The 19,382-nt window shown below is 34.5% G+C and overlaps 1 protein-coding gene across 1 annotated transcript in view; it reads left to right on the plus strand.

The window, feature by feature from the left end:
* Positions 1-19,382, plus strand: part of ATP7A (ATPase copper transporting alpha) — a 159,697-nt gene that overhangs the window by 93,083 nt on the left and 47,232 nt on the right. Inside the window, exons 5-12 of the mRNA XM_049643998.1 lie at positions 3,295-3,498; positions 6,170-6,333; positions 12,273-12,434; positions 14,327-14,403; positions 14,625-14,853; positions 15,937-16,170; positions 17,331-17,422; positions 18,668-18,795. Of these exons, the coding sequence (XP_049499955.1) occupies positions 3,295-3,498; positions 6,170-6,333; positions 12,273-12,434; positions 14,327-14,403; positions 14,625-14,853; positions 15,937-16,170; positions 17,331-17,422; positions 18,668-18,795 (1,290 nt within the window). The remainder of the gene's footprint in view (positions 1-3,294; positions 3,499-6,169; positions 6,334-12,272; positions 12,435-14,326; positions 14,404-14,624; positions 14,854-15,936; positions 16,171-17,330; positions 17,423-18,667; positions 18,796-19,382) is intronic.

The raw sequence follows: 19,382 nt of genomic DNA on the forward strand, positions 1-19,382 counted from the left end.
TTTCATCAATAGTTTATAGTTTTCAGAGTACAGGTGTTTTACCTATTTGGTTAAGTTTATTCCTAGGTATTTTATTATTTTTGATGCAATTGTAAATGGAATTGCTTTCTTAATTTGTTTTTATGCTGCTTCATTATTGGTGTATAGAAATGCAACAGATTTCTGTACATCGATTTTGTATCCTACAACCTTACTGAATTCATTTATCAGTTCTAGTAGTTTTTTGGTGGACTGTAGGGTTTTCTCTATAGTATCATGTTTTCTGCAAACAGTGAAAGTTTTCCTTCTTCCTTGCCAATTTGGATGCCTTTTATTTCTTTCTGTTGTCTGGTGCTGTGGCTGGGACTTCCAGTACTATTTTGAATAAAAGTGGTGAGAACAAACATCGTTGTCTTGTTCCTGATCTTAGGGGAAAAAGTCTCTCAGTTTTTCACCATAGGGTATGATGTTGTGGGTTTTTCATATAAAGCATTTATTATGTTGAGGTATTTTTCCAAAAGATCTACTTTTTTGAGGGTTTTTATGATGAATGGATGTTGTACTTTGTCAAATGCTTTTTCTGCATTTACTGAAGTGATCATATGGTTTTTATCCTTTCTTGTATTGATGTGATGGATCACATTGGTTGACTTGCAAATATGGAACCACCCTTGCATGGGAGGTATATTTTTATCATGACCATCAATCTCATCATTCTCTTAAAAAGACAAATGTGAAGTTAAGTCTTCATTAACCAACTAAGCAAAAAAAAAAACAACCTCAAATTCTTTTCCTTTTTTTAACTTTGTTATTTTCAATTTCAAACTTATAGAAAAGCTACAAGAGCAATACAAAAAATTCCTGTTTACCAATTTCTCTCACATTCCCTGGTTGTCAATATTTTACATTTGTTTTATCATTCTCTTTCTCTCTTCACACACACACACACACACACACACACTTTTTCTGAGTCATTTGGGAGTGCATTGCAGAAATGATGTTTTAAATTCTTTCTAATCTATTTTCTGATTATGTGTTCTTCATATTCACACATTGATCCTAGTTATAAGGATTAGATTGGAAACCCTTTCTTGAAATTTTTGGAATCTTTTCTGATTATTGCCTTGAGTGCAAGAAAGTCAACCTTCCTTCCTTTTGAATTCACTTAAGCATAAGTAGTGTTGCTACAGGCTATAGAAAATCTAATTGAAGGAGAGTAGCCATTTAATTCAGTGTGGCTTTTTAACACCTGCACTTTTGCTGTGGAAAATTGAAGTTTTTGCTCTTTTGTTTGCCACACTCACTGGGGTATAAAGGGCACAATTTTATGGATCTTTGTTGAGAGGTCATGCGAAGGTAGCTAAAAGGGAGTATCTCCATGACTTATTTTAATTTAGTACTATCCTTCCAGAGTGTGAAAATTGGAGATTTTATTATAGGTTATCTCTGGTACCTGAAATAACGGAATTACTCTGGAACAAGACCTAAAGTAACTAGCAGTATAAACTTTTTTTTAGTGTCTAAGTTCAATATGAAGTCTTGATAGTAATTATGAGAGAATGAAATAAACTCCTGGCTGGATTAAAATAATGTTTTATTTTTCAAAGCCAAAGCTATTTCCTTTGGTCAAATGAGTTTCCTTTTTGAAATCTTTAAGATAACAGTAGTAGTTGGTAAATTTTACTGAGTTCTAAATAATGCTCTCATAATCTGAATGAATGAGTATAGTTTTCAAAATTGATTTTCTTAAGACCAGAGGTTGACTAATTTTGGAATTGGAAGTATCTAGTCAGTTGTGATCAATGTCCTTTACTATATCCAGACTGGCTGTAGTGCCATCACCTGGGAATGTGGTGGAAGTGCAGAATCTCAGGCCCCATCCTAAATGTCCTGAATCAGAACATGTATTTTAAGAAAATCCCCCAGGTTATTGTGTGTGCATTAAAATTTAACAGCCATTATTATACTGATTTGGGAAGTATGGATCATTATTTATTAGGAAAATGGTTAGGCTTTTTTTAAAGTTTCTGCAAAAGATGTCCTCTTTGGCATATGGAAACCAACTCTTCTATGCAGGGATTCCTCTGTGGGTTAGCCAAATAGACCTGAACCAGTTTTTTTGCCCAAGGGGAATAAATAACAAGTTAGATAGGTGTACCTGGAAATTTCCACATCACCTCTTTTCCTCTTTATCGCTGCAGGAGAGTATAACATCTTGAGCTTCTTTGCATGTGCATGGGTGTGCTGGAGAGAATAACTTTTCCCTTCTTAGAGTTGATTAATACTTCAGTGGATAAACTTTAAACAGAATAGCAGATTTTCTGAGACTGCAGGGGAATTTCTGGATGATAGGAGCTTCCCATTGTTCCACAGTGCATAAACATTCTTTGGAGAGATTTTCCAAATATTCCTTTGCACAAAATGAAGGTTACTGCTGACTTTCTCCTTGTCTTTTCTTCCATTGTCCACAAAGACATTTTAATTTAAAAATACCATAAGGGGGCTTAGGTGGCTCAGTCAGTTAAGGGACTGACTTCGACTCAGGTCATGATCTCACAGTTCATGGGTTCGAGCTACAAGTCAGGCTCTGTGTTGACAGCTCAGAGCCTGGAGCCTGCTACGAATTCTGTGTCTCCCTCTTCACTCTGCCCTCCTCTACTCGTGCTCTGTGTCTTTTTCTCTCTTTCAAAAATAAATAAAAATTTAACAAAATTAAAAATGAAAAAAATAAAAAATACTATATATTAGTGTTTAAAATTCAAACAATACAGAAGTGTCTGTAGAGAAAATGTGTTTGTTTGTCATTCTTTTCCTGCCTTAACCCCATTCCCCAGAAGTAGCCACCATTAATGTTTTGGAACGTAGCCTCCCAGATTTTCTTATGCCTAGTCTCATATATACATATACACAAAAACTTTTTAAATGACATCATACCGCAATGCTGTTTTGTAAATTGCTTTTTTGTTCCACTTACTGTATCATGAATTGCTTTAATGTAGTATACAAATCATTAACATGGTGATAAAAATTCCTTATAAAAATAAGAGCTGCCCATTAACAACTACTCTTTATCTGGGGTTTTCAGTAGAGAAAACAGCTAGAAGAACTTGGTATAACCAAAGTTTTGTTTATTCAGTTAGTTCCGATCCAAAGAACTGGGATGGGCAGTATTTGAAGTCACTTCCTAGAAAGTGTAAAGTCCATGCTGGTTTTAAACGAATGGATTGACGGTACCTGGAGGTGTGGATTGTGATGAATGACAAGGATGCAACTAAAGAATATCTTAAATGAAAAGAATCTTTCCCTGTCTACCAGATACAAATGAGCCATTGGTAATAATAGCTCAGACCTCATCAGAAATGCCGCTTTTGACCTCAACTAATGAATTTTATACTAAAACGATGACACCAATTCACGATGGGGAAGTAAAGCCTTCGTCTAAGTGTTATATACAGGTCACTGGTATGACTTGTGCTTCCTGTGTAGCAAACATTGAACGGAATTTAAGACGAGAAGAAGGTGAGACACTTTTGAAGCCTGTTATTTTGTGTGCTGAATTGAAGACTGTCCTTTTTTGATCTTTCAGGTGTTTAGTAACAATTTTTGTGATTCCTGCCAAGGCCTTATGAAGTCCTCCATATCAGTGATGTGCAGGACAACCTTGACTCTCTGACAGCCAGTTTTTGTGTTCTGTTCCCTTAGATACGGTTCCTATCTTGTTTACCTCATGATCACATTTTAACATCAATGAAATGTGTAGGAAAATAGGACAAGGAAATATATGTTTAAGTTTACTATTCTCTATGGACCTTGGTTGCAATGGATTTTAAGAAAAACATACAAATTTTCTGATAAAGCTATGCTTAAAAATAACTACAGTCCATAAGTTTCAATATTACTATACTTGAACCAACCAGATCAAAACCAAGTTTGTTTAGAATTATATTATTATCTTCCAACAGTATGATCACTGATCTTTGCAGTAAAAATGTTAAAAAGTTATTGTGATAAATTTTAATGCTAGGTTACAAAATCTTAGAAAATTTACAGTGTACTTTTTTTTATTCAGTCATACCCAAATGTTTTACCTTATAAGTTTGAAGTCATATTCATATAAAACTTCATACTGTGGCATAAGATTTGTTAGCCATAGATATATGCGGTTATGCTTAATGAAACTGAAATCATAGGTTTGGTACTTCAGCAGCCCTAGTCCCAGGTTTCTTAATACATGCTGTTAGTCACAAGGGCCAAATAAATAAGATTAGTATCAGCTTATTCCCTCTATTGTGGGGAAATAACTCACAGTATATAATAATAACACAGACCTGTAGCCCATAGAATCACCTTTTATATAAAGGCCAGAATTTTATAACAAAATGTATGTTATACAGAGGCAATTCCATTATTAACCTTATCTGCATTGTGTCATATTTGCATGTCATTTCAGTCTCCATTCTATCTAATTAGAATGCAGTTGAGGCTAAAGCTTATATTACACTTCCAATTGATTAAAACAGGGAAGGAGGGAGGTTGCAAACATATGAAAGCAAAAGAAGTTTGTAAGGTTCCTGTTTAATTTCAGAACCAACTATGTTTGAGCAATTCAGAAATAGCCTTTTTCATGAGACAAGCAATGCCTATACCAATTATGAATCTTTTTTTTAAAATTCATTGTGTTGATTCTTCTAGTTACTCCCCACTCTCCCCTTTATCACTTCTTTACCCAATTAGGAATACCATTAGCCTAGCTGGGATCACTATATTCACTTTTTTAAAAACTAAGTAACACTGGTCATCTCTAAGTTTAGTTTGCATTATATTTCTGAAAATGAATAGAGTTCTAATTATAATTTAAAGTAAGAGTTTAAAAATTATCCATAATTTATGTAAGTATGAAACCTATTTTTGAAAAGTCAGATTTTCCCTTCTATTTCTATTTAGCTATAGATTATATCCACTGAAACAAAAAGATTTTTCCTACTTTCTTTATACCCTACTCCTTTTACTGACAGTTTCCTATGAGCTGATCCTCTGAATTATTTGGTATTCACAAAGCCCAGAGTGTAAGTACTTTATATAGAAAACTTAGATTATATAGGTTCTCTGTTTTCTTATTTAAAACTATGATTAAATTAATATTTTCTTTTTATCAAACTCCACAGTTGACCTATGGTCTGTTGATCCCCATTTCCTGTCAGGTAGCCACCAAGTGCCACAGATTCATAGAAAGAGCTGTCATTTTTGCTATGCAGAATTAATTTTCTTTCTAGAAATGACATCAATAGCTGGCCTAGAGAAGTAGGATGGTTGTTAATAAAAGGCTTGCATGAGAAAACAGGATGACTGCCATAAAATGAACTCCTTTGTTCTGTTAACAAGTTGTATGGCACTTTTTCCCTAGGAATAAGAGCACTTTATATTAGTGTGTGCCAGACAGTAAAATTGGATAATCTTAAGAAATGACTTTTATTTGATATTGTTATAATATGCATGTTGGTACATTCTTAGATTCCTTACTATAATTGCAGTGATTTCCTTAAGTGCATGAGTTCCTTTCTCTAGGTCTTATTAGTTTCTACAAATGCCCTATAATTACATGTTAAGGTCTCAACCTGTTGCAATTGATGGGTCTGATTTGGATCCCATTTCAAAAAAACAACTGTGTTAAACAAATAAACAGTTATAAGACAATTCTGGAAATGTGAATTCTGCATGGATATTTGGTGATATTGAGGACTTACTTCAGGTGTGATAATGGTATTATGGATTTTTTTTTTTGACAGAAGAGTCTTTTAGAGATACATATTTAAATATTTACATGTGAAATGATATGTGGGTTTTGCTTCAAAATCATCAGAGTAGAGTGCAGTAAGTAAGAGGATAGGAATATAGATGAAACAGGATCAGCCCCAGTATTATTGATAATTGTTGAAACTGGGTGGTGGTTATATAAAGTTTATTATGTTGTTCTCTTTTGTATATGTATAATTCAAATTGTCCATAATAAAAAGTTTCAGAAAATAAGGCCCTCTTTCAACTAGTTTATTTGGTTTAGGTTCAAGACTGTATAACAAGTAATAATTTTTTGTAGATTCACTTTAATCCTTTCACAAATGAAGAAATTATTATAACATTCCTCTTTTTATAAGGATATTATCTCAGTTATTTTTCTTATCAATGCTTCCAGGAATATATTCTGTACTTGTGGCTCTGATGGCTGGCAAAGCAGAAGTAAGATATAATCCTGCTGTTATACAACCCCCAGTGATAGCTGAGTTCATCCGAGAGCTTGGATTTGGAGCCACTATGATAGAAAATGCTGATGAAGGAGATGGTGTTTTGGAACTTGTTGTAAGTAATCATTTTTGTGTAATTAATAAAATTTCCAGGAAAAACTCGGGGGGAAGATTCAGAAAATAGTTCCAAAGTTATTTAAGGGTTGGGAAAATAAAGCATAAAAGGAAAATTAAGGAAACTGGAAAATAGAAGGATAAGATATGACTTAATGGTGGCCTTTAAGCCTGGAATATAAGAGATAATCATATGTTTATTAAGAACCAAAAAAGAAGAATTAGGTTTGAATAAATAAATAAAAACCAACTTTTAAAATATAGTGTGATCCTATCAGCATAGAAAAGAATAAGATTCAGATGCATTGAAGACTGAAATTTTGTAAATGAAGTCAAAAAACCAGGTAGAAAGCATATTGGTTTACAATGGTCATTTTCTCCAATCCAGCAAATTGAGTTTTATTTGTATACCTTAAACAATTAAAACAAAAAATTTAACCCTGTACCAAAATTAGTATCAGCTCAATAAAAAATTTGAATATAAAAAATAAAACCATGAAATCACAAGAAGAAGTATTTAGTGCCCTTTTCCCAGTATTTTAGTATAAAAACTTCAGACATCAAGAAAATCAAAAGAATTGTACAATGGACACCCTTGTACACACCACCTAGATTCTCTATTAACATTTTAGTGTATTTGTTTTACTATACATAAGTCTGTTGTGTGAATAATTTTAGATTCATAAAGTTGCAAAACTAGTAGGGAATATCTGTGAAGCTTTAAAAACAATTTTTTTTAATGTTTATTTTTGAGAGAGAGAGAGAGAGAGACAGACAGAGCACAAGTTGGGGAGGGGCAGAGAGAGAGGGAGACACAGAATCTGAAGCAGGCTCCAGGCTCCGAGCTGTCAGCACAGAGCCTGACACAGGGCTCGAGCCCACAAACTGTGAGATCATGACCTGAGACGAAGTCACACGCTTAACCAACTGAGCTACCCAGGCACCCCTATCTATGAAGCTTTTCCCAGCTTTTCTCAGTAATAACATCTGATCTATAACTTAAAAAATAATATCAGAGTGGAAATGGCCTTTCTAAATATCATACAAACCCAAAAAGAAATGATAGATAAATTCATGTACATAAAAATTTCTTTTTGGATGGAAAAACGCCATAAACGAAGTCAAAAAACAGGTAAAAAAGTTTATTTCTTATCATAGATGAAGATTAATTTTCTTAATATACAAAGAACTGTTGTAAATCAATAAGAACCAGCAACTCAAAAGAGAGATAGTAAAGGGTATGAACTGACAGTTCACAGACAATCCAAAAAACATTACCACTTTAAACACATGAAAATATCTTCACCCTCACTTGTTATAAGAATAAAGCAAATTAAACCTGCATTGAAATGCCCTTTTTCATCTATTAGATTGGTAAAGATAAAAAACAATTTTGTTAACATTGTGTTATCTCTCATATATTGCTGGTGGAGGGTCAACTGATACAAGCTCTCAACAGGGGAATTTGGCAATATTTATCAAAAGGAAAATTGTACATATCCTTTGCCTTTTATACTCATAGGAAGTTATCCTACAGACATAGTTCCATATGTATGAAATGACGTGTGTGCAAGGATGTTCATTATAGTATTTTTTTTAGAGAGAGAGAGTACAAGAGGGGGAGATGGGGAGGGGGCAAAGGGAGACAGAGGAAGAGAGAATGTCAAGCAGCCTCCACGCTCAGTGAGGAGCCCAATGGGACGCTTGATCCTGTGACCCTGGGATCATGACCTGAGATGAAATCAAGAGTCGGGTGCTCAACCAACTGAGCCACCCAAGCACCCCCTGTTTTTTTAATATGGCAAAAGATAGGAAAAACCTAAATGTCAATCACTGGGGACTAGATACATAAATTATGATATGTCCATGCAGTGAGATACGAAGCAGCTATTAAAAAGAATGGGTGGGTTTTTATTTTTTATTTATTAAAAAAATTTTTTTTAAATATGAAATTTATTGTCAAATTGGTTTCCATACAACACCCAGTGCTCATCCCAACAGGTGCCCTCCTCAGTACCCATCACCCATCCACCTCTCCCTCCCACCCCCCATCAGCCCTCAGTTTGTTCTCAGTTTTTAAGAGTCTCTTATATTTTGGCTTCCTCCCTCTCTAACCTTTTTTTTTTCCTTCCCCGCCCCCATGGTCTTCTGTTAAGTTTCTCAGAATCCACATAAGAGTGAAACCATATGGTATCTGTCTTTCTCTGTATGACTTACTTCACTTAGCATAACACTCTAGTTCCATCCACGTTGCCACAAAAAGCCATATTTCATTCTTTCTCATTGCCATGTAGTATTCCATTATGTATATAAACCACAATTTCTTTATCCATTCATCAGTTGATGGACATTTAGACTCTTTCCATGATTTGGCTATTGTTGAAAGTGCTGCTATAAACATTGGGATACAAGTGCCCCTATGCATCAGCACTCCTGTATCCCTTGGATAAATTCCTAGCAGTGCTATTGCTGGGTCACACAGTAGATCTATTTTTAATTTTTTGAGGAACCTCCACACTGTTTTCCAGAGTGGCTGCACCAATTTGCATTCCCACCAATAGTGCAAGAGGGTTCCCGTTTCTCCACATCCTCTCCAGCATCTATAGTCTCCTGATTTGTTCATTTTAGCCACTCTGACTGGCATGAGACGGTATCTGAGTGTGGTTTTGATTTGTATTTCCCTGATGAGGAGCGACGTTGAGCATCTTTTCATGTGCCTGTTGGCCATCTGGATGTCTTCTTTAGAGAAGTGTCTATTCATGTCTTCTGCCCATTTCTTCACCGGATTATTTGTTTTTTGGGTGTGCAGTTTAGCGAGCTCTTTATAGATTTTGGATACTAGCCCTTTGTCCGATATGTCATTTGCAAATACCTTTTCCCATTCCATTGGTTGCCTTTTAGTTGTGTTGATTGTTTCCTTTGCTGTGCAGAAGCTCTTTATCTTCATGAGGTCCCAAGAGTTCATTTTTGCTTTTAATTCCCTTGCCTTTGGGGATGTGTCAAGTAAGAAATTGCTGCGGCTGAGGTCAGAGAGGTCTTTTCCTGCTTTCTCCTCTAGGGTTTTGATGGTTTCCTGTCTCACATTCAGGTCTGAGCTCTGAGCTGTCAGCACAGAGCCTGACGCAGGACTCGAACTCACGGACCGTGAGATCATGACGTGAGCCGAAGTCAGCTGCTTAACCGACTGAGCCACCCAGGCGCCCCTAAAAGATTTTATTTTTAATTAATCTCTACACCCAACATGGGGTTTGAACCCACAATCCCGAGATCAAGAGCTGCATACTTTACCAACTGATCCAGGCAGGCACCCCCATGGGCTTTTATTTTTTAAAGACTTCTGACAGTTAATAGCTTTATTGAAATATTATTCACATACCATAAAACTCATGTTTTAAGTGTACGATTCAGTGTTTTTTTAACAAAAAAATTTATGTTTATTCATTTTGGAGAGAGAGACAGAGTATGAGCCGGGGAGGGGCAGAGAGAGAGGGAGATGCAGAATCCGAAGCAGGCTCCAGGCTCTGAGCTGTCAGCATGGAGCCCGATGTGGGGCTCGAACTCACGAACTATGAGATCATGACCTGAGCTGAAGTCAGATGCTTAACTGACTGAGCCCCCCAGGTTCCCCTAATTCAGTAGTTTTTGTGTATCCACAGAGTTGCAATTATCACTGTATCTAATTTTAAAACATTTTTGTCAACCCAAAAAAGAAACCTCATGTCTCTTAGCAGTCACTCTTCATTCTTGATATTAAGCACTTGAGTCTTCTTTCTTTTTCTCCTTGTTCAATCTAGCCAAATTTTGTCAATTTTGTCAGCCTCTTCAGACAAACAGTTTTTGGTTTTGTTAATTTTCTGTTCTCTCTTTTGTGAATTTCCACTTTCATTTTTAATTTTCTTCCCTTTGCTTGCTTTATGTTTAGTTTGCTCTTCTTGTCTAGTTCCTTAAGGTGGAAGGTTAGGTCATTTATTTGAGATCTTATTTTTTAATATTGGTATTTACAACTACACATTTCCCTCTAAGTAATGCTTTCATTTCAGGTATTATACTATTTAATCCAGACTGTCATTGGGCCTTTTAAATAATCTCTCTCTATTGATATTATTTTTGGTTAGATATTGTTCTCATATTTTCCTTTAATTCTTTAGGCATGGGTTTTTTTTTTTTTTAGTTCATTGAATATATTTTCAATACCTGATTTAACATCTTTGTCTAGTAAGTCCTATGTCTGGGCTTCCTTAGAGACAATTTCTGTTGATTGCTTTTTTCCCTTTATATGGACCATACTTCCTTGTTTCATTGCATGTCTCACAATTATTTGTTGGAAATATATAGCAACTCTGGAAATAAGGTTATTTTCCACTCCTTAGGGTTTGTTGTTGTTGCTATTTGCCATTGTTATTGTTTAGTGACGTTTATGAAATAATTCTATAAGATTTATATTCTTTGTTATGTGTGGCCACTGAAGTTTCTGCTTGATTAGCTCAGTGGTCAGCTAATGATTGGACAGAGATTTACTTAAATACTTGGAACCAATAAATCTCCCAGTGTTTGCTGAGGATCTCTGTGCATGCCTTCAACACCAAGCTATGCAGTTGTCAATTTGCCTTAGTCTTTACTTCCTGCTTCTACAGAGTCTACTGGTCAGCCTGAGGTGAGAGGTTAGGACCTTTTAGGTCTGAGTATGCATAGTCTTGGACATGTACAACCCTATGCGTGTGAATGAATGGCCTTCTAGATTTTTAGAATATGTTGGAGTTCTTATGTATATCTTGCTTCCCAGTTTTTCCTTTTTAGGCTTTTTGGTTAGCCTATTGTTTGCCCCAACTGTTATCCCTTGCCTTAGGCAGCCACAAGATTAATAATTACCTTGAATTGTTTTTGACAAATTCTCCCAGGGAATTCGCTGAGCTCCAGTCAGGGCAAACACAGACATCTTTGCAAGTGGGATATTTCAGAGAACCATCAGTCAGATCATATAATAACAGTTCCCTAGTAATGAGGCTTTGAAGGAGCTCCAACCATTTTCTGCTCTCTCTGGTGGCTTCCCTGATAGTGTTTTTCACCATCACTGTGGGCTGCTGGTCTTCATGGCCACCACAGAGCTGGAGGGGAGGAGATGAGAAGAAGGAAAATTATAATATATATAATAGCACATAGCTTGCTGTTTCATTGGGATTCATCTGATTCTCTTGAATAAATCCTTCCTGTATTGCTGAAAGGTTTTATGTAATTTCAGTTTCCGAAAAAGTTGGTTGTTTTTTCCAGTTTTCTTATTGCTTTTATGGAGGGGAGAATTTTCAAAGATCTTTACCATTACTGGTATTCTTTCAGTACATATTCTTGAATAAATGCTTTGTAATTTGTTACACTCTTTAGTTATTTACCTGTTATACTCTTTAGTTATTTACCAGAGTCTTTAAATGGTTGTTTTTTGAAGCTTTTGTCCAATTTTATCATTGCTTTTTGGGAAAAGGATTTGCTGAGCTCCACACACGGTCATTCCAGAAGTTCTGCTACTCCATTTTAGAATTTAATACCCAGCTGAATTGTAACCTCACCTAAGACATAAGGCAAAATGCATTTTTAGACAAAGGTATAACACTTTCGTCATCCATTAACCTTCACTAAAAGTAATACTAAAGGCTAAAAAATCTATAGGGAAGCATGATATTTAATACAAGAATCAATAGATGTCAAATCCTCTATCACTAGTGACAGGAAGAGGGAGACTTAGTGAGATCCTTTTCTGTTTAACCTGTTGCAGCTGGGACCGTATCTTTGTTCAATGTAATTTTATATAAAAATAGCATTCTAATACAATTTTCTAAAGTATATTAATAGTGCAGATAAGATCTTGTGTGTTAATCCCATGTTACAAGTCACGTTTAATAGAGGAAAAAATAGATTTCTGAATAACAAAACCTTTGTCTTTAACAGGTGAGAGGAATGACGTGTGCCTCCTGTGTACATAAAATAGAGTCTATCCTCACAAAACACAGAGGGATCTTCTACTGTTCTGTGGCCTTGGCAACCAACAAAGCACATATTAAGTATGACCCAGAAATTATTGGTCCCAGGGATATTATCCATACAGTTGAAGTAAGTGTTAAGACTTTGCATTTCTGTGTTCTTACCTATTCAGTCAGCCCTCTGTTGAATCACTTCTGGTTTGTATCAGATAGAAACAGTGAACAAGATCTGGCCCCTTTGATTACTCTCAATAACATCTGTCTCAAATTTAATGTGTGTTTACACCCTTTTTTTTTTTCCTTGGTCTTTGTCAGGAAGAGTTAGGCAAAGGCATGTTGGCACTATTAATCAGGAGCAGACTGAAGGTAGAATCACAAATCATTTAAAAATATTTAGAAAATGGAAGTAAAGTACAATTTGTTGTAAGATTAATTAATCACTAAGAAAGCAAAACATCATGCTACATGCTTTATTGTTTGTTAGGTCAAAGCAAATGATGTAATTTTTTTAAAAATTTGAGTATAGTTGTCACGATGATGTTACATTAAGGTATACAACATAGTGATTCAACAACTCCATAGTTATGCTGTGCTCGCCACAAGTGTAGCTACCACCTGTCACCATACAATGTTATTGCAATACCATTGACAGTATTCCCTACAGTGTGCCTTTTATTCCCATGACTTACTCATTCCATAACTGGAAGCCTATATCTCCCACTCCTCTTCACCCATTTTACCCATCTCCCACCTACCTCCCCTCTGGCAACCATCAGATTGCTCTCTGTATTTATAGGTCTGATTCTCCTTGCAAATGATGTATTTTTAAGTTAAAGTAAGAAATTTAAAAGACCAAACTCTTGTCTTGGTAGCAAATTTATCCTGTGTTCTTCAATAAATCTTAAGTGGGTAGTAGTACACGTGAGAGTGCCTTAAAAACTTTAATGTGGTATAGCCTTGGTGTTATCATGATCTGAAGATATTAATAGTTCAGATAAGATCCTATACTATAGATAATAATACCATTAACATCTTGTGAAGCTAGCATTATCAAGTATCTACTTTGAGCCGGTTTCCAAGATTGCAAAGCTTCAACTCTTAATTTAATTCTCACAACAGTGCTGTCATCTTCATTTTGGTGGTGGAGAAACTCAGGTTGAGAGAAGTTAAGTTACTTGCCCAAAGTCACATAGGTAGTAAGTGTCATAGCTGGGATTTGAGTCTGTTCTTTCTGACTCCAAGTTTCATGGTTGCTTTTTTCACTGTGCTACATTGCCAACAAATGTAAGATGACAGCATTTTTCCTAGCAGTTGAAAATATAGTGTATGTTACTGCCTATGCACATATGAGTCTTACTTATGTGTAGTTTTCTTTAATACTTTGTCTTATTCAAGAAAATTTTTGTTCGTGCTCTTTTTTTCTGATAGAACAAGAGTAAAGCCAACATATGCAAAGCCTTGAATAATATATTTAATATGGTGCTAGTTTTTGTGGCCTATTATTCAGTTTTCTGTACTTGTTCGGGGGAGGGATGGACAGCTGTCAAAGCTAAAATTTAGAAGAAATGATTAATGTACATCAATACTAGTGGATGACTCTTATCTAAATGTAAGATTTATGATTTTACTATTGAATTCTGTCTTTATTACATCATCAAACACTCTGTCAGCCTGACCATGTAACAGATTCTGCTTTTTTTCTAAAATCATTTAGTGGAGGCTTTAGCTTACTTTTTGGTGTAATAAGAATCTCTAGTGAGGGCAACTGCACTTGAGTTAAATCATTAGTTTGAGAGTAGTAGGATAGACATTAACTAGAATTGGGGAAATATTCATTTCTTTGAAGAAAGATTATAAACACAAGTAATTAAGGAAGCACATCTTCATCTTTATATTCCCCAGAGTGCCTTGCACTCAGTAATTGAGTTGAATTGTTCTTAATGACAATACCATGACTTAGAATTTCTCTATATAATATTTATACATTCAGTGAAATAATTGTTTTCTCATGAATTTCCTTAGAGCTTAGGTTTTGAAGCTTCTTTGGTCAAAAAGGATCGGTCAGCAAGCCACCTGGACCATAAACGAGAAATAAGACAGTAAGTGCTTTTGGTGTGTTAGTAAGAAACAAGTGCTTTTGGTGTGTCAGTGAAAAACAGATTTTGACTCCTTGTTATAAATTTAACATCCTGTTGGCATGTTAGTTTTTACAGTGGCATCCTTATGTCGGGTGGAGTAGTCACAATTTGTATTTCTCTGTAGTATGTAGACTCTTTTACCATAAGCTACTTATTCAAATGATTTTTCTTTTCTACGTGAGGTGGAGACGGTCCTTCCTTGTGAGCCTCTTTTTCTGTATTCCTGTCATGGGGCTGATGATATATATGATGGTTATGGACCACCATCTTGCAACTCTTCACCATAATCAGAGCATGAGTCAAGAAGAAATGATCAGCATTCATTCTTCTTCTATGTTCCTGGAGCGCCAGATCCTGCCAGGACTGTCCATTATGAATTTGCTATCCTTTTTGTTGTGTGTACCTGTACAGGCAAGTGAAATGTTAGCAAGGATGTATGTTAATAATGTAAAACAGTAAAATGTGACAGGAAAGGCTATTTTCAGTTGCAAAACAGGTATTAGTCAGAAGTTGGATCATTTTATGCTGTGGATGCTTTATAAAAATAATCTTAAACTGAGTGCTTAAAGTAGATAATAAATTCCATTTAACTCTTAAGGATACTATTTAATGGCAAAGCAGAGAATAAGAGTTCAATTCATATTTAGATATGAATTTAGCATTCATATCTGCTATTGTATATAATTGTATATTTAAAGCTATAATAAAATAGATTATATTTTATTTATCTGTATTTGCATTTAATATTCCATATTAAATATATTAAAATTAATTATATTCACATTATTATATTAAATGTTAATTATTAATTATATAAAATAAAATAATGGTGGCAATTATAATATTATGTTATTATTTTTATTATTTCTCCCTAGCACTGAAGTTCATTATTTTCTGTATGTTTTCAACTCTTCTTTTGAGATAAACTTTTACTATAGAACACTTCTATCTAATAAATCTATTCCTTTTTCTGATTCTTATAAAAAGTTATGATGATTTTAAGAAAATCTTAGTGTGTTTCTCTATACTAATGAAAAATAAGCTTCTCAGTTATGTATACCAATGAAAACAGCCAGCAGTTCCAGTAGCTTGTGATATACACTTAGGTTGAATTTTGGGTAGGGGGAACAGACTTTTCCATAAAAAACCCTTGTCAAAAAATGTAATTTTTTTTCTTAGTTCTTTTTTTTCTTAGTTCTTGTTTTTGCTAGCATCTAAAAGAATAATCCAAGAATTATCTTTCTTTATATTATGGAATATCCATTGAATCATAGAGGACAGCTGCCAAGAGCTTCTACAGCAATTTGAATCCCTGCATGCACATACCTGCTAAAATACGGACACTATTGTTTCAGCTTAAAATCTTTCCTTAGTGTTGCTGGAATAGATAAAAGTCAAAGGAAATGAACATTATTACTGTATCTTTGTTACTGAGATAAACATTTGGATTTCAGCATTTTTTTAAAAAGCATAATTATTGTTTCTGTATTACAGTTTTTTGGAGGCTGGTACTTCTACATTCAGGCGTATAGAGCCCTGAAGCATAAAACTGCAAATATGGATGTACTGATTGTGCTGGCAACCACCATTGCTTTTGCCTACTCTTTGGTTATTCTTCTGGTTGCAATGTATGAAAGAGCCAAAGTAAACCCTATTACTTTCTTTGACACACCTCCTATGCTATTTGTCTTTATTGCACTAGGCCGGTGGCTGGAACATATAGCAAAGGTAAAGTAAGAATGGATGACGTTTTTTAAAATCTTGGGTAGATAAATGATTGTAATATTTTCGAGACCAATTATTGGAAATATGCATTGATTTATACAGTTAACAAAAGAAGTACTTCTGTTTTGGTAATATTTTAAGTTAAATTTTCCTTTAGAAGATTTACCAAATTTATGGAATTAATACTGTAGATAGTATAGTACACCCATGTTCATTTAAACATGAGATTTAAACAGAGAGACATTTGATAAATATTTATTTATATCACATTGTTAATGGGAAAATTGATGTGACCACAGGATTTAAAATAATGATGGAAAGAATATTCACCCATAATCCCATACTATAATGGAAATTACTTTCTAATTCTGCTTGAGATACCTTTATATTTTAGAGTGGCAAACATAGTATACATACCAGTTTGTATCCTTAACATTATACAGCTTTTTCCCCATTTTGCAGTCTAGATAATTATTTGGTATTTTCTGAATCGTATTCTGGCAAATTATTGTGCTGTCACTCAACTAAACCATTCCTGTTTTGTTCTCAGACTGTTTCCAGTTTTAAATTTTAGATAATCTTGCATTAAACATATTCATGTTTAATAGTAATTTCTATTGAATTAGTATCTTAGGATAAATTATAAAGTATATGAGTAAAGAGCATAAATCTTTTTATGGCTCATGCTACAAGTTGTAACAATTTTTTTTATCAACAAGAGTATGTTAGTAAAGTAGTTTTACTACAACTTCATTGGCATTAACTCCTGTATAAATTCTTGCTAAATTAGTATGCATTAAATGGTATCATAGAGTTGCTTTCTTTTGCATTTCTTCCATTAATAGCAAGGATAAACATTTTTCCACATATCAGGTATTTTATTTCTTCTTACATGAATTTCCTAATCATGTCCTTTGCTCATGTACCTGAGTTCTTGATGCTTTTCTTATTAAGTTACATTATTTATTTATAAATTATGCCTAATAATATATTTTATATTTTGTATACTTCATATTTTTGAAGTGAAATATTTTCTAATTTGAACTGATTAATATTCCTAAAATTATCTCTTGGGTAAATGTTAAGTATTATATCTTTATTTTAGGTAAAACCTGAGATTTTTCTTCCTTAGCATTGTTAACATGTTTGTTTTTTATTTATAGGGCAAAACATCAGAGGCTCTTGCCAAGCTAATTTCACTACAAGCTACAGAAGCAACTATTGTAACTCTTGACTCTGATAATATTCTCTTAAGGTATTTATTTTCATTCTTCCCCTTCTCTTTTTAACTTCTTACAAAAAATATCAAATATACCCAGAAGTAGAAGAGTATAATGAACTCACATAATCTATCTCCCAGATTTGAGTTATTCACATTTGGCCAGACTTCATCTAAATATCTTTCTGTTGTTGCAGTAGTATTTTAAATTCCAGTCATATTGTTTTACTGCTAAATATTCCTTAAAAAGGACATACTCTCATGTAACTAACTACCATATTGCATTTAACAAAATGAACAATACCTTAATATCATCTCTTATACAGTCTATATTCACATTTCTCTTGTTGTCTCCCAAAAGTTGGAAGTTTCTTTGTTTGAAATAAAAATCAGAGAAGTTCCACATGTTGATGCATTTGACTAACACGTTTCTTTTAATCTAAAACAGCTCTTCCCTCTTGTTCTCCCTCCTCCCTCTCCACCACCCTCCTACTCCCACCTACCACCCCCTCAACCCCCGCCATGCAATTAACTTATTAAAGAATCCATCAATGTGATGTCCTGCAGAATATCACACAATCTGAATTTAACTCTTTGCTTCCTTGTGTTGTCATCTAACTTGTTCTCTAACTCCTATGTTATCTGTAAACTGGAAGTTAGAGCTAAAGGCTTGATAAGATTTCAGTCTTTTTTTTTTTTAAGATTTCATTCTTTTGTATTTCTCATTTGTATATTCATAAAACTAGGTAAATTTACACAATAAATACATTGTTTACTTAAAACTCATCACATTATTTTCTAAACCTTTTCATTTATTCATTCAGTGACTATTCAATAAACATATAGGGTACCTATTTTGTGCCAGATACCGAACTATTCCCCAACAGTGAACAGGACTAACATTGTAGCTCCTAGCTTAAATGTTAGTTCTAGTTTCCATTGGTAGCAGTTCCGGAGCTACAAGCTTGACATTAACCAACAAGCTTGCATGGAAAGATCAGGGTGAGAAACATATTTTCCCAATGCTTTTTATTTTTGTTTTTTAATTATTTTTTTAAAGTTTTAATTATTTATTTTGAGAGAGAGGGTGGAGGAAGGGGCAGAGAGAGAGAGAGGGAGAGAGAGAGTCTCAAGCAGGCTCCACACTCAGCACAGAGCCCGATGCAGTGCTCAATCTCACGAGCATAAGATCACGACCTGAGCCGGTATCATGAGTCAGCCACTTAACTGACTGAACCACCCAGGCACCCCTCAATGCTTTTTATTTTAACTCATATGCAGTGAAGAACAAGTGGATGTGGAACTTGTACAACGTGGAGACATCATTAAAGTGGTTCCAGGAGGCAAATTTCCAGTGGATGGTCGTGTGATTGAAGGACATTCTATGGTAGATGAGTCCCTTATCACAGGTATGTTCTTTCAGAGGATCATGACATGAAAGTAAAATGAATCCAAAGTGATAATGAAAAATAGGAATAAAAAGTGGAGAGCTTTTTTGTAGAAGCTATGGAATGAGTAAATAATGAGCAAAGAGAATATGAATTCTTTTTAAGACTGTATTAAATCAATTTCTGCAGATTTACTTTGTGTTTTTAGTTATGCTACTGAAAGCTTTTTTAACTGAGGATTGTTTATTACTAGAATGTGTAGCCAAAGGAAGTTTTCTCATTCTGATGTAGAGCGCAAGAGACTTTGGCAGATTTTCCTGAGCAAATAACCTATTTTGTTTTCCTTCCCTAAACACTGGTCTGGTCTGAGCTGGCATATGACTCCAGGTTTTCCACATCAGGGTCTGCTCTAAGAAAGGAGGCCTTGGAGTAGTTTTAGAGATCTTAGCTAACTAAGGCTGATCCAGAACAGAACCAAAATAATACCTTAACCCTCAGGATGATTCCAGAAGAGGCTCAGCTTATGGACTATGAGGAAATAATTTTAGGACTCTGTGTTTCTCAATAGGGTGCTATTGCCAATTCAGATGGGACAATTGTTAGTTCTG

This window comes from Panthera uncia, chromosome X (genome assembly GCF_023721935.1).
Source record: "Panthera uncia isolate 11264 chromosome X, Puncia_PCG_1.0, whole genome shotgun sequence".
In the NCBI taxonomy this organism is placed as follows: Eukaryota; Metazoa; Chordata; class Mammalia; order Carnivora; family Felidae; genus Panthera; species Panthera uncia.